This window comes from Oncorhynchus kisutch, unplaced genomic scaffold, assembly GCF_002021735.2.
Source record: "Oncorhynchus kisutch isolate 150728-3 unplaced genomic scaffold, Okis_V2 Okis02a-Okis13b_hom, whole genome shotgun sequence".
NCBI classification, from domain to species: Eukaryota; Metazoa; Chordata; class Actinopteri; order Salmoniformes; family Salmonidae; genus Oncorhynchus; species Oncorhynchus kisutch.
Window position 1 is genome coordinate 7,833,003 of NW_022261979.1, and position 25,604 is coordinate 7,858,606.

Sequence of the window (25,604 nt, forward strand, 5' to 3'; positions counted from 1 at the left end):
ACGTCCATTTCCCTCCACTCAGATCAGCTGACACGTCCATTTCCCTCCACTCAGATCAGCTGACACGTCCATTTCCCTCCACTCAGATCAGCTGACACGTCCATTTCCCTCCACTCAGATCAGCTGACACGTCCATTTCCCTCCACTCAGATCAGCTGACACGTCCATTTCCCTCCACTCAGATCAGCTGACACGTCCATTTCCCTCCACTCAGATCAGCTGACACGTCTATTTCCCTCCACTCAGATCAGCTGACACGTCCATTTCCCTCCACTCAGATCAGCTGACACGTCCATTTCCCTCCACTCAGATCAGCTGACACGTCCATTTCCCTCCACTCAGATCAGCTGACAGAGTAGAGCTCTGGACCAAGCTAGTTATAGTAGAGCTCTGGACCCTGCTAGTTATAGTAGAGCTCTGGACCCTGTTAGTTATAGTAGAGCTCTGGGTCCAGCCTGCTGTTAGTTATAGTAGAGCTCTGGGTCCAGCCTGCTGTTAGTTATAGTAGAGCTCTGGGTCCAGCCTGCTGCTAGTTATAGTAGAGCTCTGGGTCCAGCCTGCTGCTAGTTATAGTAGAGCTCTGGGCCCTGCTAGTTATAGTAGAGCTCTGGGCCCTGCTAGTTATAGTAGAGCTCTGGACCCTGTTAGTTATAGTAGAGCTCTGGACCCTGCTAGTTATAGTAGAGCTCTGGACCCTGCTAGTTATAGTAGAGCTCTGGACCCTGCTAGTTATAGTAGAGCTCTGGACCCTGTTAGTTATAGTAGAGCTCTGGGCCCTGCCTGCTGTTAGTTATAGTAGAGCTCTGGGTCCAGCCTGCTGTTAGTTCTAGTAGAGCTCTGGGTCCAGCCTGCTGTTAGTTATAGTAGAGCTCTGGGTCCAGCCTGCTGTTAGTTATAGTAGAGCTCTGGGTCCAGCCTGCTGTTAGTTATAGTAGAGCTCTGGGTCCAGCCTGCTGTTAGTTATAGTAGAGCTCTGGGTCCAGCCTGCTGTTAGTTATAGTAGAGCTCTGGGTCCAGCCTGCTGTTAGTTATAGTAGAGTTCTGGGTCCAGCCTGCTGTTAGTTATAGTAGAGCTCTGGGTCCAGCCTGCTGTTAGTTATAGTAGAGCTCTGGGTCCAGCCTGCTGTTAGTTCTAGTAGAGCTCTGGGTCCAGCCTGCTGTTAGTTATAGTAGAGCTCTGGGTCCAGCCTGCTGTTAGTTATAGTAGAGCTCTGGGTCCAGCCTGCTGTTAGTTATAGTAGAGCTCTGGGTCCAGCCTGCTGTTAGTTATAGTAGAGCTCTGGGTCCAGCCTGCTGGTAGTTATAGTAGAGCTCTGGGTCCAGCCTGCTGTTAGTTATAGTAGAGCTCTGGGTCCAGCCTGCTGGTAGTTATAGTAGAGCTCTGGGTCCAGCCTGCTGGTAGTTATAGTAGAGCTCTGGACCCTGTTAGTTACAGTAGAGTTCTGGGTTCAGAACACCACAGCCTTGTCTTTCTACTGTTCACTGAAATAGCCCTGCAGTATCTCAGTGGGAGAGGATTCACAGTCTGTTATACAGCAGAGCTATATGACCAGCAGACACACCTCCACACAGAATATTATACTGGATCTGAATTCATTTACTCCACATAGAATACTATACTGGATCTGAATTAATTTCTTCCACATGGAATACTATACTGTATCTGAATTAATTTACTCCACATAGAATACTATACTGTATCTGAATTAATTTACTCCACATAGAATACTATACTGTATCTGAATTAATTTGAACTGTGGTCAAAACTAGTAAAGGGCCCAGTGAAATGCCTTTGTTGTAACGTGATTCTTCTATTGAAGGATAGTTACACTGTTTATTCCTCCGACCACACTAGTAAAGGGCCCAGTGAAATGCTTCTGTTTATTCCTCCGACCACACTAGTAAAGGGCTCAGTGAAATGCTTCTGTTTATTCCTCCGACCACACTAGTAAAGGGCTCAGTGAAATGCTTCTGTTTATTCCTCCGACCACACTAGTAAAGGGCTCAGTGAAATGCTTCTGTTTATTCCTCCGACCACACTAGTAAAGGGCTCAGTGAAATGCTTCTGTTTATTCCTCCGACCACACTAGTAAAGGGCTCAGTGAAATGCTTCTGTTTATTCCTCCGACCACACTAGTAAAGGGCTCAGTGAAATGCTTCTGTTTATTCCTCCGACCACACTAGTAAAGGGCTCAGTGAAATGCTTCTGTTTATTCCTCCGACCACACTAGTAAAGGGCTCAGTGAAATGCTTCTGTTTATTCCTCCGACCACACTAGTAAAGGGCTCAGTGAAATGCTTCTGTTTATTCCTCCGACCACACTAGTAAAGGGCCCAGTGAAATGCTTCTGTTTATTCCTCCGACCACACTAGTAAAGGGCTCAGTGAAATGCTTCTGTTTATTCCTCCGACCACACTAGTAAAGGGCTCAGTGAAATGCTTCTGTTTATTCCTCCGACCACACTAGTAAAGGGCTCAGTGAAATGCTTCTGTTTATTCCTCCGACCACACTAGTAAAGGGCCCAGTGAAATGCTTCTGTTTATTCCTCCGACCACACTAGTAAAGGGCTCAGTGAAATGCTTCTGTTTATTCCTCCGACCACACTAGTAAAGGGCTCAGTGAAATGCTTCTGTTTATTCCTCCGACCACACTAGTAAAGGGCTCAGTGAAATGCTTCTGTTTATTCCTCCGACCACACTAGTAAAGGGCTCAGTGAAATGCTTCTGTTTATTCCTCCGACCACACTAGTAAAGGGCTCAGTGAAATGCTTCTGTTTATTCCTCCGACCACACTAGTAAAGGGCTCAGTGAAATGCTTCTGTTTATTCCTCCGACCACACTAGTAAAGGGCTCAGTGAAATGCTTCTGTTTATTCCTCCGACCACACTAGTAAAGGGCTCAGTGAAATGCTTCTGTTTATTCCTCCGACCACACTAGTAAAGGGCTCAGTGAAATGCTTCTGTTTATTCCTCCGACCACACTAGTAAAGGGCTCAGTGAAATGCTTCTGTTTATTCCTCTGACCACACTAGTAAAGGGCTCAGTGAAATGCTTCTGTTTATTCCTCCGACCACACTAGTAAAGGGCTCAGTGAAATGCTTCTGTTTATTCCTCCGACCACACTAGTAAAGGGCCCAGTGAAATGCTTCTGTTTATTCCTCCGACCACACTAGTAAAGGGCTCAGTGAAATGCTTCTGTTTATTCCTCCGACCACACTAGTAAAGGGCTCAGTGAAATGCTTCTGTTTATTCCTCCGACCACACTAGTAAAGGGCTCAGTGAAATGCTTCTGTTTATTCCTCCGACCACACTAGTAAAGGGCTCAGTGAAATGCTTCTGTTTATTCCTCCGACCACACTAGTAAAGGGCTCAGTGAAATGCTTCTGTTTATTCCTCCGACCACACTAGTAAAGGGCTCAGTGAAATGCTTCTGTTTATTCCTCCGACCACACTAGTAAAGGGCTCAGTGAAATGCTTCTGTTTATTCCTCCGACCACACTAGTAAAGGGCTCAGTGAAATGCTTCTGTTTATTCCTCCGACCACACTAGTAAAGGGCTCAGTGAAATGCTTCTGTTTATTCCTCCGACCACACTAGTAAAGGGCTCAGTGAAATGCTTCTGTTTATTCCTCCGACCACACTAGTAAAGGGCTCAGTGAAATGCTTCTGTTTATTCCTCCGACCACACTAGTAAAGGGCTCAGTGAAATGCTTCTGTTTATTCCTCCGACCACACTAGTAAAGGGCTCAGTGAAATGCTTCTGTTTATTCCTCCGACCACACTAGTAAAGGGCTCAGTGAAATGCTTCTGTTTATTCCTCCGACCACACTAGTAAAGGGCTCAGTGAAATGCCTTGGTGCTGTAACTGTTACCCATAATCAAGAGAACAGAAGGTTTCCTGCTCAGAGGAATATATCTGAAGGAAAAAAGACTGAGAGAATACCAAACAGAAAACAATCTCCCACTATCACAATACATATGTTGTTGTCCCAGACCCCAGGATTCAATATGTTGTTGTCCCAGAACACAGGCCAGCCATAGGTGATGCTTCAGACCTCAACTACCCCAGGATTCAATATGTTGTTGTCCCAGAACACAGGCCAGCCATAGGTGATGCTTCAGACCTCAACTACCCCAGGATTCAATATGTTGTTGTCCCAGAACACAGGCCAGCCATAGGTGATGCTTCAGACCTCAACTACCCCAGGATTCAATATGTTGTTGTCCCAGAACACAGGCCAGCCATAGGTGATGCTTCAGACCTCAACTACCCCAGGATTCAATATGTTGTTGTCCCAGACCCCAGGATTCAATATGTTGTTGTCCCAGAACACAGGCCAGCCATAGGTGATGCTTCAGACCTCAACTACCCCAGGATTCAATATGTTGTTGTCCCAGAACATAGGCCAACCATAGGTGATGCTTCAGGCCTCAACTACCCCAGGATTCAATATGTTGTTGTCCCAGAACATAGGCCAGCCATAGGTGATGCTTCAGGCCTCAACTACCCCAGGATTCAATATGTTGTTATCCCATAACACAGGCCAGCCATAGGTGATGCTGCAGGCCTCAACTACACCAGGATTCAATATGTTGTTGTCCCAGACCCCAGGATTCAATATGTTGTTGTCCCAGAACACAGGCCAGCCATAGGTGATGCTTCAGACCTCAACTACCCCAGGATTCAATATGTTGTTGTCCCATAACACAGGCCAGCCATAGGTGATGCTTCAGACCTCAACTACCCCAGGATTCAATATGTTGTTGTCCCATAACACAGGCCAGCCATAGGTGATGCTTCAGACCTCAACTACCCCAGGATTCAATATGTTGTTGTCCCAGAACACAGGCCAGCCATAGGTGATGCTTCAGACCTCAACTACCCCAGGATTCAATATGTTGTTATCCCATAACACAGGCCAGCCATAGGTGATGCTGCAGGCCTCAACTACACCAGGATTCAATATGTTGTTGTCCCAGACCCCAGGATTCAATATGTTGTTGTCCCAGAACACAGGCCAGCCATAGGTGATGCTTCAGGCCTCAACTACCCCAGGATTCAATATGTTGTTATCCCATAACACAGGCCAGCCATAGGTGATGCTGCAGGCCTCAACTACACCAGGATTCAATATGTTGTTGTCCCAGACCCCAGGATTCAATATGTTGTTGTCCCAGAACACAGGCCAGCCATAGGTGATGCTTCAGACCTCAACTACCCCAGGATTCAATATGTTGTTGTCCCAGAACACAGGCCAGCCATAGGTGATGCTTCAGACCTCAACTACCCCAGGATTCAATATATTGACAGTCTCACAGACGTTTCCAGTTTCCACAGAGTCAATAGCTTCGTTTGCTGCTGGTACCCATCCCAAATTCCATCAGGGCTCACAAATGGGAAGAGATTGAAGAAATCCGCTGACAGAGCAGTGTGTGTGTGTGTGTGTGTGTGTGTGTGTGTGTGTGTGTGTGTGTGTGTGTGTGTGTGTGTGTGTGTGTGTGTGTGTGTGTTTCCTCAGCTAGTCTCATGGTCTTCATATAACAGGTTCTGCAGCAAACAGTTTATACGGTGCTGGTTCAATAACAGTTTGTGGTTCTACTCCTCTCCTCTCCTCTCCTCTCCTCTCCTCTCCTCTCCTCTCCTCTCCTCTCCTCTCCTCTCCTCTCCTCTCCTCTCCTCTCCTCTCCTCTCCTCTCCTCTCCTCTCCTCTCCTCTCCTCTCCTCTCCTCTCCCCTCCCCTCCCCTCCCCTCCCCTCCCCTCTCCTCTCCTCTCCTCTCCTCTCCTCTCCTCTTACCTCCACCTCCCCCCTCCTCTCCTCTCCTCTTCTTCCCTCACCTCTCCTCCTCTCCCCAAGGCCAGAGAAAGGGAAGGGAGAGGGACACAGTAAAATAGATCATTTTGTCATTATATTATGTATGGAGAGTGAATTATCCCCATCCTCTATCTGACAACCTGATGTTCTCCTCTGTTACAGACTCATTTATCTCTGATATGTTCTCCTCTGTTACAGACTCATTTATCTCTGATATGTTCTCCTCTGTTAAACTCTCATTTATCTCTGATATGTTCTCCTCTGTTAAACTCTCATTTATCTCTGATCGGTTCTCCTCTGTTACAGGCTCATTTATCTCTGATATGTTCTCCTCTGTTAAACTCTCATTTATCTCTGATATGTTCTCCTCTGTTAAACTCTCATTTATCTCTGATATGTTCTCCTCTGTTAAACTCTCATTTATCTCTGATATGTTATCCTCTGTTAAACTCTCATTTATCTCTGATATGTTCTCCTCTGTTAAACTCTCATTTATCTCTGATATGTTCTCCTCTGTTAAACTCTCATTTATCTCTGATATGTTATCCTCTGTTAAACTCTCATTTATCTCTGATATGTTCTCCTCTGTTAAACTCTCATTTATCTCTGATATGTTCTCCTCTGTTAAACTCTCATTTATCTCTGATATGTTCTCCTCTGTTAAACTCTCATTTATCTCTGATATGTTCTCCTCTGTTAAACTCTCATTTATCTCTGATCGGTTCTCCTCTGTTACAGGCTCATTTATCTCTGATATGTTCTCCTCTGTTAAACTCTCATTTATCTCTGATATGTTCTCCTCTGTTAAACTCTCATTTATCTCTGATATGTTCTCCTCTGTTACAGGCTCATTTATCTCTGATATGTTCTCCTCTGTTAAACTCTCATTTATCTCTGATATGTTCTCCTCTGTTAAACTCTCATTTATCTCTGATATGTTCTCCTCTGTTAAACTCTCATTTATCTCTGATATGTTCTCCTCTGTTACGGGCTCATTTATCTCTGATATGTTCTCCTCTGTTAAACTCTCATTTATCTCTGATATGTTCTCCTCTGTTACGGGCTCATTTATCTCTGATATGTTCTCCTCTGTTACAGGCTCATTTATCTCTGATATGTTCTCCTCTGTTACAGGCTCATTTATCTCTGATATGTTCTCCTCTGTTAAACTCTCATTTATCTCTGATATGTTCTCCTCTGTTACGGGCTCATTTATCTCTGATATGTTCTCCTCTGTTAAACTCTCATTTATCTCTGATATGTTCTCCTCTGTTACAGGCTGAAGTCTCATTAATCTGTGATGTGATATGACTGTTATGGTATGTTATATGTTATATTATGGTACGGTAGCTAGCTAGACTATGGATGAGTCCCAAATGGTACCCTATGCCCTATATAGTGCACTACCCTATGGGCCCTGGTCAAAAGCAGTGCCCTGTATAGGGAACAGGGTGCCATTTGGGATGCACTGTCTCTCTGTCGTTTGGTTCCCAAGAAGGCTGGATCATTGTGTTAAAATGCAAATGATCACCTCTTGTCCTAAAGTGAACGGCTAGGATATCGCTGTCGTCATTCAGACGACTGAAGAGGAATATTACCATACATATGAATAATCGTCATCCGCTATCTGTCACTCTCTTCAGTGTCTGGCAGCTAGCCAGACCAAGGGGACAAACTGAGAGAACGTGTGTTTCAAATGGCTCCCTATTCCCTATATCCCTCAAACTCAACTCTGGTCCTCCAAGTCAGTCCCTCTGCGTGTTTTCATTGTTCACCTCTAATCAGGGCCTGATTTAGACCTGGGACACCAGTCATTGTTCACCTCTAATCAGGGCCTGATTTAGACCTGGGACACCAGTCATTGTTCACCTCTAATCAGGGCCTGATTTAGACCTGGGACACCAGTCATTGTTCACCTCTAATCAGGGCCTGATTTAGACCTGAGACACCAGTCATTGTTGCCCTCTAATCGTGGCCTGATTTAGACCTGGGACACCAGTCATTGTTGCCTTATAATCAGGGCCTGATTTAGACCTGGGACACCAGTCATTGTTCACCTCTAATCAGGGCCTGATTTAGACCTAGGACACCAGTCAACGTTGTCCTCTAATTAGGGCCTGATTTAGACCTGGGACACCAGTCATTGTTCACCTCTAATCAGGGCCTGATTTAGACCTGGGACACCAGTCAATGTTGTCCTCTAATTAGGGCCTGATTTAGACCTGGGACACCAGTCATTGTTGTCCTCTAACCAGGGCCTGATTTAGACCTGGGACACCAGTCATTGTTCCCCTGTAATCAGGGCCTGATTTAGACCTGGGACATCAGATGTGTGCAGCGGGCTCCGGACCTCCTAGGGTCAGAGTTAATCTACATATGGTGGATTACTGACCACAGCCCTATGGTCATATTACAGTGGAGTCTGCTGAGGGGAGGACGGCTCATAATAATGTCTGGAACGGAGCAAATAGAATGGGAACCATGTGTTAGATGTATTTGATACCGTTCCACTGATTCCGCTCCATCCATTAACACGAGCCCCGTCCTCCACAATTAAGGTGCCACCAAGTAGTGTACTGCATAGGGGATAGTGTGCCATTTTGGAGGCAACCCAAGGCTTTAATTAGACGTTGAGTGTAGGATTAAATTGCCAAGTTACATTCAGATGGACATTAAATGTATTGAGATAGTCGCCAGTGAAAGTCTACACAACCCCTTGGACAGTCTTCACATTTCCTGCTTTAAAATTTAATCGAAAAAGAGATTCAATTAGATTTTTCCCCCCTATTGATCTACACAACCTAATCCATATTTTCATAGAGAAATAATAAAAATAAAAAATAAAATAAAAATGGATCTCCTAATAAAAATGTATTTACTAAGAAATTGAAAATGAGTGTAATTGACATCCAAGAGTGGAATGGGTGGAATCACTTGTGGCAGCCATTACAGCTGTGAATTAATGTGAATAAGATTCAACCAACATTGCACAACTCTTAGGGCAACATATATCAGAGAGAATAAAGTAGACGGCACACGTCAAACGTATGATTTATGACCCTATGTCAGGAAGATGTGTGCATGCCCAGGTTTGCGTCTTTGGACACTGTGCTATCTAACCTCCAAACAAGCTTCAATGCCATACAACACTCCTTCCGTGGCCTCCAACTGCTCTTAAACGCTAGTAAAACCAAATGCATGCTTTTCAACCGGTCGCTGCCTGCACCTGCATGCCCGACTAGCATCACCACCCTGGATGGTTCCGACCTAGAATATGTGGACGTCTATAAGTACCTAGGTGTCTGGCTAGACTGCAAACTCTCCTTCCAGACTCATATCAAACATCTCCAATCGAAAATCAAATCAAGAGTCGGCTTTCTATTCCGCAACAAAGCCTCCTTCACTCAAGCCGCCAAGCTTACCCTAGTAAAACTGACTATCCTACCGATCCTCGACTTCGGCGATGTCATCTACAAAATGGCTTCCAACACTCTACTCAGCAAACTGGATGCAGTCTATCACAGTGCCATCCGTTTTGTCACTAAAGCACCTTATACCACCCACCACTGCGACTTGTATGCTCTAGTCGGCTGGCCCTCGCTACATATTCGTCGCCAGACCCACTGGCTCCAGGTCATCTACAAGTCTATGCTAGGTAAAGCTCCGCCTTATCTCAGCTCACTGGTCACGATGGCAACACCCATCCGTAGCACGCGCTCCAGCAGGTGTATCTCACTGATCATCCCTAAAGCGAACACCTCATTCGGCCGCCTTTCGTTCCAGTACTCTGCTGCCTGTGACTGGAACGAATTGCAAAAATCGCTGAAGTTGGAGACTTTTATCTCCCTCACCAACTTCAAACATCAGCTATCTGAGCAGCTAACCGATCGCTGCAGCTGTACATAGTCTATTGGTAAATAGCCCACCCTTTTCACCTACCTCATCCCCATACTGTTTTTATTTATTTACTTTTCTGCTCTTCTGCACACCAATATCTCTACCTGTACATGACCATCTGATCAGTGTTAATCTGCAAAATTGTAATTATTTGCCTACCTCCTCATGCCTTTTGCACACATTGTATATAGACCCCCCCTTTGTTTTCTACTGTGTTATTGACTTGTTAATTGTTTACTCCATGTGTAACTCTTTGTTGTATGCTCACACTGCTATGCTTTATCTTGGCCAGGTCGCAGTTGCAAATGAGAACTTGTTCTCAACTAGCCTACCTGGTTAAATAAAGGTGTTCTCAACTAGCCTACCTGGTTAAATAAAGGTGTTCTCAACTAGCCTACCTGGTTAAATAAAGGTGTTCTCAACTAGCCTACCTGGTTAAATAAAGGTGTTCTCAACTAGCCTACCTGGTTAAATAAAGGTGTTCTCAACTAGCCTACCTGGTTAAATAAAGGTGAAATTAAAAAAAAATTAAAAAAAAATATTTGGGCATCCGGTCAGGACATCCTGGCGGGAACGGATCACGTGCTTATGCCCATATATGGGCATCCTGTTCCTGTTCTCACGCGTTAGAGGGTGTGCTAATTTATGCATATATCTATTCCTTTGAAGTTGTCATGATGATTGATGTGTAGGGACCTGGGGGGGGGGGGGGTCTGTGTTTGAACATTTGAAAGAGAATGGCCCCACACCCCCTATTGTATTGCCCTTAGGGTTGTTGTCTATGAAGCAGGAATGGCTGGGAGGGGGAGTGTGTCAACTACAGGTTTGGGTCAAATCCAATGCAATACAACACAGAGTGAAACTCTGTATTTTCAAGTAATGTGGTGGCAACATCATGTTATGGGTATGCTTCTCACCAGCAGGGACTGGGGGGTTTGTCAGGATCAAAATTAATATTAAAAAGAGTCAAATCCAGGTAAAAAGTTAGTTTCTTTTTTTTTGCATGACAATAACACACATTTGAATGCCAAAGACACACTAGAATGGCTTTCCAATAGGTGTTGATTGTTCCTGAGTGGTCCAGTCTCAGTCCTGACTTAAATTTGCTTGAGAATCTCAGAGACACGGTTAGAATATTACTGTCCATCAATGATTGCCAACCAAATTTACTGAGCTTGAGTAATTTTTACAAAAACAATGGACATACAGTGCATTCGGAAAGTATTCAGACCCCTTGACTTTTTCCACATTTTGTTACGTTACAGCCTTTTTCTAAAATTGATTAAATTACATGTTTTCCTCATCAATTTACAGACAATACCCCATAATGACAAGGCAAATTGATAAAAAATGTAAAAGTGAAATAACTTATAAGTATTCAGACCCTTTGCTATGAGACTTGAAATTGAGCTCAGGTGCATCCTGTTTCCATTGTTCATCCTTGAGATGTTTCTACAACTTGTTTGGAGTCCACATGTGGTAAATTCAATTGATTGGACATGATTTGGAAAGGCACACATCGGTCTATATAAGGTCCCATAGTTGACGGTGCATTTCAGAGCAAAAACCAAGCCATGAGGTCGAAGGAATTGTCCGTAGAGCTCAGAGACAGAATTGTTTTGAGGCACAGATCTGGGGAAGGGTACCAAAACATTTCTGCAGCATTGAAGGTACCAAAGAACACACTAACCTCCATCATTCTTAAATGGAAGAAGTTTGGAACCACCAAGACTCTTCCTAGAGCTGGCCGCCCGGGCCAAACTGAGCAACCCTGATGGTCACTGACAGAGCTCCAGTGTTCCTCTGTGGAGATGGGAGAACCTTCCAGAAGGACAACCATCTCTGCAGCACTGCACTAATCAAGACTTTATGGTAAAGAGGCCAGACGGAAGCCACTCCTCAGAAGAATGCACGACAGCCTGCTTGGAGTTTGCCAAAAGACTCTCAAACCATGAGAAACAAGATTCTCTGGTCTGATGAAACCAAGATTAAACTCTTTGTCCTGAATGCCAAGCGTCACGTCTGGAGGAAACCTGGCACCGTCCCTATGGTGAAGCATGGTGGTGACAGCATCATGCTGCAGTGATGTTTTTCAGCGGCAGGGACTGGGAAACTAGTCAGGATCGAGGGACCTCAGACTTGGGGTGAAGGATTAGCTTCCAACAGGACAAAGACCCTAAGCACACAGCCAAGACAACGCAGGAGTGGCTTCAGGACAAGTTTCGGAATGTCCTTGAGTGGCCCAGCCAGAACCTGGACTTGAACCCGATCTAACATCTCTGGAGAGACCTGAAAATAGCTTTGCAGCGACGCTCCTCATCCAACCTGACAGAGCTTGAGAAGATCTGCAGAGAAGAATGAGAGAAACTCCCCAAATACAGGTGTGCCAAGCTTCATACCCAAGAAGACTCGAGGATATATTTGTGTCAAAGGTGCTTCAACAAAGTACTGAGTAAAGGGTCTGAATACTTATGAATACATTTTCTCAAATGTATAAAAACCCGTTTTTGCTTTGTCATTATGGAGTATTGTGATGTCATTATGGAGTATTGTGATGTCATTATGGAGTATTGTGATGTCATTATGGAGTATTGTTTTAGAATAAGGCTGTAACGTAACAAAATGTGGAACAAGTCAAGGGGTCTGAATACTTTTCCTGTATGCTCTGTATGTTGGTAGAATATTATAAAAAATGATTCACCGCTGTCATGGCTGCCAAAGGTGCTTCCACCAAGTATTAACTCTGGGGGGGGGGGACATACGCAATCAAGACGTCTTCAGGTAAATTTTATTATTTTCCGTAAAGATTTTTCACTTTGAAAATGTGGAGTAGGTTGTGTAGACCTTTGGGGGGAGAAATTGAATGTAATTGTCACGCCCTGACCTGAGTAGTCTTTGTTTTCTTTATATATTTTGGTTAGGTCAGGGTGTGACGAGGGTGGTATGGGTGTTTTTGTCTAGGGTGTTTGTACTGTCTAGGGTTTTTTGTAGATTTATGGGGTTGTTTTCCATCTAGGTGTTTATGTAGGTCTATGGTTGCCTAGATTGGTTCTCAATTAGAGGCAGGTGTTTATCCTTGTCTCTGATTGGGAACCATATTTAGGCAGCCATCTTCTTTGGGTATTTTGTGGGTTATTGTCTATGTGATGTTGCATGTTTTGCACTCAGTGTTTATAGCGGTCACGTTCGTTTTGATATTCTGTTTTGTTTGTTTAGTGTACTTCGTGTTATTTTCGTCTTACTTTAAAATAATGGATTCACATCACGCTGCACTTTGGTCTCCTCACTACGACGTTTGTGACAGTAATCCCCTTTTAAATATAATTCCGTTTGAAATGTAATCCCTTTTGAAATGTAATCCCGTTTGAAATGTAATCCCTTTTGAAATGTAATCCCGTTTGAAATGTAATCCCCTTTGAAATGTAATCCCGTTTGAAATGTAATCCCCTTTGAAATGTAATCCCGTTTGAAATGTAATCCCTTTTTTTAAATGTAATCCCGTTTGAAATGTAATCCCTTTTGAAATGTAATCCCTTTTGAAATGTAATCTCTTAAAACTGTGCAAGGGGCGTGTAGACTTTCACTAGGCACTGTAAATATACAACAACAAAAAACATTACAAAGCATATAGCCTGCATCCCAAATGGCACCCTATTCCCCATATAGTGAACTACATAGGGAATACGGTCCCATTAGGGACTCGCATATTATTTCTGGTTTTCGACATACCTGCCATAGTTGAAATCCCAAGGACCACACCTATGGACAACTCAATCTGCGTGCCCTAAAAACAAAACACACAAACACCCTCATCAATTCTCTGTTGTTATTTGTTAAGGCCATGTGGGAAAAACCCCAAACACGTGACATATAGTGGGGCTTAAGTGTACTACCTATGATGAAAATTACAGGCCTCTCTCATCTTTTTAAGTGGGAGAACTTGCACAATTCGTGGCTGACTAAATACTTTTTTTTGCCCCACTGTATGTTTATATAGTGTGTGTTTCATGCTGTAATGAAAAACCACCGCTGAAAGCTAAAGCTTTTGTATTCAACTTCAATGAGTCAATTTTTTGTCCCTCAGAATGAAAGTCTTTGAATGAGGTTAAGTGAGTTAGATGTGGATAATAGAGTCTGCTTTTTGTGGCAAAAAAATAAATGTCAATGTTTTGAAAAGCTAAAATTAGAATTGACCAACTCTCTAGCTACAGTAAATGACAGATACCAGATTCTCACTTCAACGTCAATGAAACAGATATCTACCACATATTACTGTAGAATCTATCTAGTATTACTGTAATACTAGTATGGATAGAGATCTACCACATATTACTGTAGAATGTATCTAGTATTACGGTAATACTAGTATGGATAGAGGTCTACCACATATTACTGTAGAATCTATCTAGTATTACTGTAATACTAGTATGGATAGAGGTCTACCACATATTACTGTAGAATCTATCTAATATTACTGTAATACTAGTATGGATAGAGGTCTACCACATATTACTGTAGAATACATCTAGTATTACTGTAATACTAGTATGGATAGAGGTCTACCACATATTACTGTAGAATGTATCTAGTATTACGGTAATACTAGTATGGATAGAGGTCTACCACATATTACTGTAGAATATATCAAGTATTACGGTAATACTAGTATGGATAGAGGGCTACAGCATATTACTGTATAATATATCTAGTATTACGGTAATACTAGTATGGATAGAGGGCTACAGCATATTACTATATAATATATCTAGTATTACGGTAATACTAGTATGGATAGAGGTCTACCACATATTACTGTATAATATATCTAGTATTACTGTAATACTAGTATGGATAGAGATCTACCACATTTACTGTGATACTAGTATGGATAGAGGTCTACCACATATTACGGTATAATATATATAGTATTACGGTAATACTAGTATGGATAGAGGGCTACAGCATATTACTGTATAATATATCTAGTATTACGGTAATACTAGTATGGATAGAGGGCTACCACATATTACTGTAGAATGTATCTAGTATTACGGTAATACTAGTATGGATAGAGGTCTACCACATATTACTGTAGAATGTATCTAATATTACTGTAATACTAGTATGGATAGAGGGCTACCACATATTACTGTAGAATATATCTAGTATTACGGTAATACTATAGAGGGTCTACCACAGAGACACAGATCTAAACGTGATATTCATTTGATGAAGTGGTGTAACTTACAGCTACAATCATGATGGCGTTGTCCAGGAAACCAAATCCTACAAAAGGAATGGCGTTGTGTAGAAGGACTGCAAAAGAAAGAACACACACACACACACACACACGCACACGCACACAACATCCCATTTAACATCCCACACATGTACTGGAAACTTGAAGAAGTGATGAGACACAGTGAACCTGGACGAACATTTGGCAGTTACAAACGGGGAAGAAAAGTGAGTTCTACATAACTCGGCCCTCTGTCGTCAGTCCTACTTCTGGCCAAATGTTCTCTGGTACCAGACCAAAACAGGGAGGTGTTGCAAAAACATTGGCCGTCTGATTCAACTAATCAAAAGCAAAGGAATCTGTCTTGAACCTGAATGAACTCATTCTAACTCCTATTGGCCATCAATGTGGAATTCTTTTCCACTCTGGTCATCAACCCGGGTATACTGCATGATAGTCATCAGTTCAGCCCTGGTGAATATGTGGGCTGGGAATGTGTCTGTGAGCACAGACAGGGAGGAAACAAATCCTCTAGCGTTCTCCACTGTTTCATATATGAATCCTCCTGCGTTCTCCACTGTTTCATATATGAATCCTCCAGCGTTCTCCACTGTTTCATATATGAATCCTCCTGCGTTCTCCACTGTTTCATATATGAATCCTCCTGCGTTCTCCACTGTTTCATATATGAATCCTTCAGCATTCTCCACTGTTTCATATATGAATCCTCCAGCGTTCTCCACTGTTTCATATATGAATCCTCCTGCGTTCTCCACTGTTTCATATATGAATCCTCCAGCGTTCTCCACTGTTTCATATATGAATCCTCCAGCATTCTCCACTGTTTCATATATGAATCCTCCAGCGTTCTTCACTGTTTCCTATATGAATCCTCCTGCGTTCTCCACTGTTTCATATATGAATCCTCCAGCATTCTCCACTGTTTCATATATGAATCCTCCTGCGTTCTCCACTGTTTCATATATGAATCCTCCAGCGTTCTCCACTGTTTCATATATGAATCCTCCTGCGTTCTCCACTGTTTCATATATGAATCCTCCTGCGTTCTCCACTGTTTCATATATGAATCCTCCTGCGTTCTCCACTGTTTCATATATGAATCCTCCTGCGTTCTCCACTGTTTCCTATATGAATCCTCCTGCGTTCTCCACTGTTTCATATATGAATCCTCCTGCGTTCTCCACTGTTTCATATATGAATCCTCCTGCGTTCTCCACTGTTTCATATATGAATCCTCCAGCGTTCTCCACTGTTTCATATATGAATCCTCCAGCGTTCTCCACTGTTTCATATATGAATCCTCCAGCGTTCTCCACTGTTTCATATATGAATCCTCCAGCGTTCTCCACTGTTTCATATATGAATCCTCCAGCGTTCTCCACTGTTTCATATATGAATTCTCCAGCGTTCTCCACTGTTTCATATATGCATCTATCTTTTCAAAGACACCTCTCTCTTTTCAAAGACATCTCTCTCTTTTCAAAGACACCTCTCTCTTTTCAAAGACACCTCTTTCTTTTCAGACACATCTCTCTTTTCAAAGACACCTCTCTCTTTTCAAAGACAGCTCTCTCTTTTCAAAGACACACTCTCTTTTCAAAGACACCTCTCTTTTCAAAGACACATCTCTCTTTTCAAAGACATCTCTCTCTTTTCAAAGACATCTCTCTCTTTTCAAAGACACATCTCTCTCTTTTCAAAGACACCTCTCTCTTTTCAAAGACACCTCTCTCTTTTCAAAGACAGCTCTCTCTTTTCGAAGACACCTCTCTCTTTTCAAAGACATCTCTCTCTTTTCAAAGACATCTCTCTCTTTTCAAAGACACATCTCTCTCTTTTCAAAGACACATCTCTCTCTTTTCAAAGACACCTCTCTCTTTTCAAAGACACCTCTCTCTTTTCAAAGACACATCTCTCTCTTTTCAAAGACATCTCTCTCTTTTCAAAGACATCTCTCTCTTTTCAAAGACATCTCTCTCTTTTCAAAGACACATCTCTCTTTTCAAAGACACATCTCTCTTTGTTTTCTTCCTCTCTTACCGTATCTCAGCTGAGCCGATGTGGGAGGGGCGATGACCATTTCCCCTGAAGAAGGAGGAGAAAGAAAACATGCATTACTATGGAGAAGAAGACAGTCCTGTCTGGAAGGACATGTCATTACTATGGAGAAGAAGTCAGTCCTGTCTGGAAGGACATGTCATTACTATGGAGAAGAAGTCAGTCCTGTCTGGAAGGACATGTCATTACTATGGAGAAGAAGTCAGTCCTGTCTGGAAGGACATGTCATTACTATGGAGAAGAAGTCAGTCCTGTCTGGAAGGACATGTCATTACTATGGAGAAGAAGACAGTCCTGTCTGGAAGGACATGTCATTACTATGGAGAAGAAGACAGTCCTGTCTGGAAGGACATGTCAGACAGAGAAGGAGAGGGACAGAGAGACAGAGGAGGAGAGGGACAGAGAGACAGAGGAGGAGAGGGACAGAGAGACAGAGGAGGAGAGGGACAGAGAGACAGAGGAGGAGAGGGACAGAGAGACAGGGAGGAGAGGGACAGAGAGACAGAGGAGGAGAAGGACAGAGAGACAGAGGAGGAGAAGGACAGAGAGACAGAGGAGGAGAGGGAGAGGGACAGAGAGACAGAGGAGGAGAGGGACAGAGAGACAGAGGAGGAGAGGGACAGAGAGACAGATGTGTCCCAGGCCGACGGGACAGGGATTAGAAGGGGACTGTCAATGTATCCCAAATGGCACCCTATCCCTATTAAGTGCCCTACTTTTCACCAGGGCCCATAGGGAATAGGGTGCCGTTTGGGACTGACCTAGTGGAATTACATTGAAATCCCATTCTTAACACATTAAAATACAAAACGGTGAGTATTAATGGTGTGTGAAACGTCCAGTAGGGTAATGCCATGCTCTGCAACCAGGACCCACACAGGACGACTACCATGCGTCCCAAATGGCTCCCTAGTCCCCATATAGTGCACTACTGCAGACCAGGGCCCATAGGACTCTGGTTAAAAGTAGTGCACTATACAGGGAGTAGGGTGCCATTTTGGACCCAGTCCACATCTACCAGCCTACAGATTAAGTCTGTCTGCCTTTCAAAATAGTGTATTCAATTATCTCTATGCCCTTAGAGTCTGAGAGTAGGATCTTAATTTGATCACAGTGATGCAGGAGAACGTTCCTGAAATGCAGGACATTTAAAACCTTTTTTTGTGAATTTGAGGTTTAAAAAAAGGCTTCTAAAGTTTGTAATTTCCATTTCGAAATGCCGAAAACTTTATTTTGGACCCTTATGAAAAATGTATCAACATTTACAAAAAATGTCAATTAGTTACAATCCACATAATAATCGTTTCACTACATCCTCAATAACATCTGTTAGAATGTGTATGTGACCAATAAAATTGGATTTGATTATAACTCACATTTTCTGTTGCCGCAGGACTATTTTCCTGCTGTAGCAATCTGGCTCAAATTAAGATCCTACATCTGTAATCTGTATCTCAAATTAATGTCCATGTAGGGTTTATTCATGCCTATGTAGGGTTTATTCATGTCTATGTAGGGTTTATTAATGCTTATGTAGTGTTTATTCATGTCTATGTAGGGTTTATTCATGTCTATGTAGGGTTTATTCATGTCTATGTAGGGTTTATTCATGCCTATGTAGTGTTTATTCATGTCTATGTAGGGTTTATTCATGTCTATGTAGGGTTTATTCATGTCTATGTAGGGTTTATTCATGCCTATGTAGGGTTTATTCATGTCTATGTAGGGTTTATTCATGCCTATGTAGGGCTTATTCATGTCTATGTAGGGTTTATTCATGTCTATGTAGGGTTTATTCATGCCTATGTAGGGTGTATTCATGTCTATGTAGGGTTTATTCATGCCTATGTAGGGCTTATTCATGTCTATGTAGGGTTTATTCATGTCTATGTAGTGTTTATTCATGTCTATGTAGGGTTTATTCATGTCTATGTAGGGTTTATTCATGCCTATGTAGGGTTTATTCATGCCTATGTAGGGTTTATTCATGTCTATGTAGGGTTTATTCATGCCTATGTAGGGCTTATTCATGTCTATGTAGGGTTTATTCATGTCTATGTAGTGTTTATTCATGTCTATGTAGGGTTTATTCATGCCTATGTAGGGTTTATTCATGCCTATGTAGGGTTTATTCATGCCTATGTAGGGTGTATTCATGTCTATGTAGGGTGTATTCATGTCTATGTATAGTTTATTCATGTCTATGTAGGGTGTATTCATGGCTATCCCTCTGAGGCTAAATGTTAGTTTAGTGAAGGTTTCTCAGAAATGTAAAATGTCTTTTCTATCTTATTCTCCACACACGCTGCCACACCACACACACACACACACACACACACACACACACACACACACACACACACACACACACACACACACACACACACACACACACACACACACACACACACACACACACACACACACACACACACACACAAGGTGTAATAGCCTATGAAGTTTGGCTGACTAACTCCCACCATGATGATACAACACAGTCATCAGCAGGTAGGAGGTACTGACTAACTTCCACCATGATGATACAACACAACACAGTCACCAGCAGGTAGGAGGTACTGACTAACTCCCACCATGATGATACAACACAGTCACCAGTAGGTAGGAGGTACTGACTAACTTCCACCATGATGATACAACACAGTCATCAGCAGGTAGGAGGTACTGACTAACTTCCACCATGATGATACAACACAGTCATCAGCAGGTAGGAGGTACTGACTAACTTCCACCATGGTGATACAACACAGTCATCAGCAGGTAGGAGGTACTGACTAACTCCTACCATGATGATACAACACAGTCATCAGCAGGTAGGAGGTACTGACTAACTCCCACCATGATGATACAACACAACACAGTCATCAGCAGGTAGGAGGTACTGACTAACTCCCACCATGATGATACAACACAGTCACCAGCAGGTAGGAGGTACTGACTAACTTCCACCATGATGATACAACACAGTCATCAGCAGGTAGGAGGTACTGACTAACTCCCACCATGATGATTCAACACAGTCATCAGCAGGTAGGAGGTACTGACTAACTCCCACCATGATGATACAACACAACACAGTCATCAGCAGGTAGGAGGTACTGACTAACTTCCACCATGATGATACAACACAGTCACCAGCAGGTAGGAGGTACTGACTAACTCCCACCATGATGATACAACACAACACAGTCATCAGCAGGTAGAAGGTACTGACTAACTCCCACCATGATGATACAACACAGTCACCAGCAGGTAGGAGGTACTGACTAACTCCCACCATGATGATACAACACAGTCATCAGCAGGTAGGAGGTACTGACTAACTCCCACCATGATGATACAACACAACACAGTCATCAGCAGGTAGGAGGTACTGACTAACTCCCACCATGATGATACAACACAACACAGTCACCAGCAGGTAGGAGGTACTGACTAACTCCCACCATGCTGATACAACACAACACAGTCACCAGCAGGTAGGAGATACTGACTAACTTCCACCATGATGATACAACACAGTCATCAGCAGGTAGGAGGTACTGACTAACTCCCACCATGATGATACAACACAACACAGTCACCAGCAGGTAGGAGGTACTGACTAACTCCCACCATGATGATACAACACAGTCACCAGCAGGTAGGAGGTACTGACTAACTTCCACCATGATGATACAACACAGTCACCAGCAGGTAGGAGGTACTGACTAACTCCCACCATGATGATACAACACAGTCACCAGCAGGTAGGAGGTACTGACTAACTCCCACCATGATGATACAACACAGTCACCAGCAGGTAGGAGGTACTGACTAACTCCCACCATGATGATACAACACAGTCATCAGCAGGTAGGAGGTACTGACTAACTCCCACCATGATGATACAACACAGTCACCAGCAGGTAGGAGGTACTGACTAACTTCCACCATGATGATACAACACAGTCATCAGCAGGTAGGAGGTACTGACTAACTTCCACCATGGTGATACAACACAGTCATCAGCAGGTAGGAGGTACTGACTAACTCCTACCATGATGATACAACACAGTCATCAGCAGGTAGGAGGTACTGACTAACTCCCACCATGATGATACAACACAACACAGTCATCAGCAGGTAGGAGGTACTGACTAACTCCCACCATGATGATACAACACAGTCACCAGCAGGTAGGAGGTACTGACTAACTTCCACCATGATGATACAACACAGTCATCAGCAGGTAGGAGGTACTGACTAACTCCCACCATGATGATTCAACACAGTCATCAGCAGGTAGGAGGTACTGACTAACTCCCACCATGATGATACAACACAACACAGTCATCAGCAGGTAGGAGGTACTGACTAACTTCCACCATGATGATACAACACAGTCACCAGCAGGTAGGAGGTACTGACTAACTCCCACCATGATGATACAACACAACACAGTCATCAGCAGGTAGAAGGTACTGACTAACTCCCACCATGATGATACAACACAGTCACCAGCAGGTAGGAGGTACTGACTAACTCCCACCATGATGATACAACACAGTCATCAGCAGGTAGGAGGTACTGACTAACTCCCACCATGATGATACAACACAACACAGTCATCAGCAGGTAGGAGGTACTGACTAACTCCCACCATGATGATACAACACAACACAGTCACCAGCAGGTAGGAGGTACTGACTAACTCCCACCATGCTGATACAACACAACACAGTCACCAGCAGGTAGGAGATACTGACTAACTTCCACCATGATGATACAACACAGTCATCAGCAGGTAGGAGGTACTGACTAACTCCCACCATGATGATACAACACAACACAGTCACCAGCAGGTAGGAGGTACTGACTAACTCCCACCATGATGATACAACACAGTCACCAGCAGGTAGGAGGTACTGACTAACTTCCACCATGATGATACAACACAGTCACCAGCAGGTAGGAGGTACTGACTAACTCCCACCATGATGATACAACACAGTCACCAGCAGGTAGGAGGTACTGACTAACTCCCACCATGATGATACAACACAGTCACCAGCAGGTAGGAGGTACTGACTAACTCCCACCATGATGATACAACACAGTCATCAGCAGGTAGGAGGTACTGACTAACTTCCACCATGGTGATACAACACAGTCATCAGCAGGTAGGAGGTACTGACTAACTCCTACCATGATGATACAACACAGTCATCAGCAGGTAGGAGGTACTGACTAACTCCCACCATGATGATACAACACAACACAGTCATCAGCAGGTAGGAGGTACTGACTAACTCCCACCATGATGATACAACACAGTCACCAGCAGGTAGGAGGTACTGACTAACTTCCACCATGATGATACAACACAACACAGTCATCAGCAGGTAGGAGGTACTGACTAACTCCCACCATGATGATACAACACAGTCACCAGCAGGTAGGAGGTACTGACTAACTTCCACCATGATGATACAACACAGTCATCAGCAGGTAGGAGGTACTGACTAACTCCCACCATGATGATTCAACACAGTCATCAGCAGGTAGGAGGTACTGACTAACTCCCACCATGATGATACAACACAACACAGTCATCAGCAGGTAGGAGGTACTGACTAACTTCCACCATGATGATACAACACAGTCACCAGCAGGTAGGAGGTACTGACTAACTCCCACCATGATGATACAACACAACACAGTCATCAGCAGGTAGGAGGTACTGACTAACTCCCACCATGATGATACAACACAGTCACCAGCAGGTAGGAGGTACTGACTAACTCCCACCATGATGATACAACACAGTCATCAGCAGGTAGGAGGTACTGACTAACTCCCACCATGATGATACAACACAGTCATCAGCAGGTTGGAGGTACTGACTAACTCCCACCATGATGATACAACACAACACAGTCATCAGCAGGTAGGAGGTACTGACTAACTCCCACCATGATGATACAACACAACACAGTCACCAGCAGGTAGGAGGTACTGACTAACTCCCACCATGATGATACAACACAACACAGTCACCAGCAGGTAGGAGATACTGACTAACTTCCACCATGATGATACAACACAGTCATCAGCAGGTAGGAGGTACTGACTAACTCCCACCATGATGATACAACACAACACAGTCACCAGCAGGTAGGAGGTACTGACTAACTCCCACCATGATGATACAACACAGTCATCAGCAGGTAGGAGGTACTGACTAACTCCCACCATGATGATACAACACAACACAGTCACCAGCAGGTAGGAGGTACTGACTAACTCCCACCATGATGATACAACACAGTCATCAGCAGGTAGGAGGTACTGACTAACTCCCACCATGATGATACAACACAGTCACCAGCAGGTAGGAGGTACTGACTAACTCCCACCATGACGATACAACACAAGGCTCATATCCCTGAAGCATCGAGGTGATGGAGAACAGAAAAACACATTGTAATACCTGTTTTACGGCTTAAAGTGGCCATCTGGGATTCAAACAACAACAACACAACGCCACTTTGGTAAACAGCTGAGGGATCGGTCTGTAGTGGGTCTACAACGTACGTAAATATAGGCATCGTTAATGTGGTGGGGTCAGGGGTCAGTTACCTCGGTCTACGCTATTGTGGTGCAAATCATGAGGTTGATAACTAAATCAATATGCATAATGTGCTTGAGGGGGGAAGAGAAGGACGTTGACAGCAGATACAAACCATTAGTGTATTATTCAGTGTCCACTACAGTGGAAGGTGGAGAACATGGCAGGGTGACGTTTACTGGGAGTCTCCTAGGGCTTGTTAATGAGGCTGTGTTCACAACCCACTGGGTCTCCTAGGGCCTGTTAATGAGGCTGTGTTCACAACCCACTGGGTCTCCTAGGGCTTGTTAATGAGGCTGTGTTCACAACCCACTGGGTCTCCTAGGGCCTGTTAATGAGGCTGTGTTCACAACCCACTGGGTCTCATAGGGCCTGTTAATGAGGCTGTGTTCACAACCCACTGGGTCTCCTAGGGCCTGTTAATGAGGCTGTGTTCACAACCCACTGGGTCTCCTTAGGCCTGTTAATGAGGCTGTGTTCACAACCCACTGGGTCTCCTAGGGCTTGTTAATGAGGCTGTGTTCACAACCCACTGGGTCTCATAGGGCCTGTTAATGAGGCTGTGTTCACAACCCACTGGGTCTCCTAGGGCTTGTTAATGAGGCTGTGTTCACAACCCACTGGGTCTCATAGGGCCTGTTAATGAGGCTGTGTTCACAACCCACTGGGTCTCCTAGGGCCTGTTAATGAGGCTGTGTTCACAACCCACTGGGTCTCCTAGGGCCTGTTAATGAGGTTGTGTTCACAACCCACTGGGTCTCCTAGGGCCTGTTAATGAGGCTGTGTTCACAACCCACTGGGTCTCCTAGGGCCTGTTAATGAGGCTGTGTTCACAACCCACTGGGTCTCATAGGGCCTGTTAATGAGGCTGTGTTCACAACCCACTGGGAGTCTCCTAGGGCCTGTTAATGAGGCTGTGTTCACAACCCACTGGGTCTCCTAGGGCCTGTTAATGAGGCTGTGTTCACAACCCACTGGGTCTCATAGGACCTGTCCTTATAAATGCCTACATTTACAGCTGGCAGAATAGCTGGGTCTACTAGGACAGGTCAAATGAGGCTGTGGAACCAGGCATAATAGCTGGGTCTACTAGGACAGGTCAATGAGGCTGTGGAACCAGGCAGAATAGCTGGGTCTTTTAGGACAGGTCAATGAGGCTGTGGAACCAGGCTTATTGACTTAAACAGTGAGTGGTTAGTTGGGGACTATAGCCTGGCACCCTATTCCCTATGTAGGACACTACCTCTACTTAAACAGTGAGTGGTTAGTTGGGACTATAGCCTGGCACCCTATTCCCTATGTAGTACACTACCTCTACTTAAACAGTGAGTGGTTAGTTGGGGACCATAGCCTGGCACCCTATTCCCTATGTAGTACACTACCTCTAGTAGTACACTACCTCTAGTAGAGGTAGTACACTACCTCTACTTAAACAATAGTTGGGACTATAGCCTGGCACCCTATTCCCTATGTAGTACACTACCTCTACTTAAACAGTGAGTGGTTAGTTGGGGTCCATAGCCTGGCACCCTATTCCCTATGTAGTACACTACCTCTACTTAAACAGTGAGTGGTTAGTTGGGACTATAGCCTGGCACCCTATTCCCTATGTAGTACACTACCTCTACTTAAACAGTGAGTGGTTAGTTGGGGTCCATAGCCTGGCACCCTATTCCCTATGTAGTACACTACCTCTACTTAAACAGTGAGTGGTTAGTTGGGGTCCATAGCCTGGCACCCTATTCCCTATGTAGTACACTACCTCTACTTAAACAGTGAGTGGTTAGTTGGGGTCCATAGCCTGAATGATGGCTGCACAACGTTCATCTCATATCAGGGAACTGCTACAACTTGTCTTCAATTAGACATTAAATCCTTTTCACTTCTGTATTGTAATCCCGAAACAATCTGTACCATTTTGTTTTCCAAACCTTTTGTTTTCCAAACCTT

The 25,604-nt window shown here is 43.9% G+C and overlaps 1 protein-coding gene across 1 annotated transcript in view; it reads right to left on the reverse strand.

Moving 5' to 3' along the window:
• The window catches only part of LOC116359297 (transmembrane protein 65), a 74,422-nt gene that overhangs the window by 29,204 nt on the left and 19,614 nt on the right, over window positions 1-25,604 (reverse strand). The window contains exons 3-5 of the mRNA XM_031812076.1: window positions 17,009-17,053; window positions 14,957-15,024; window positions 13,438-13,492 (exon numbers count right to left, since the gene is read on the reverse strand). Of these exons, the coding sequence (XP_031667936.1) occupies window positions 13,438-13,492; window positions 14,957-15,024; window positions 17,009-17,053 (168 nt within the window). The remainder of the gene's footprint in view (window positions 1-13,437; window positions 13,493-14,956; window positions 15,025-17,008; window positions 17,054-25,604) is intronic.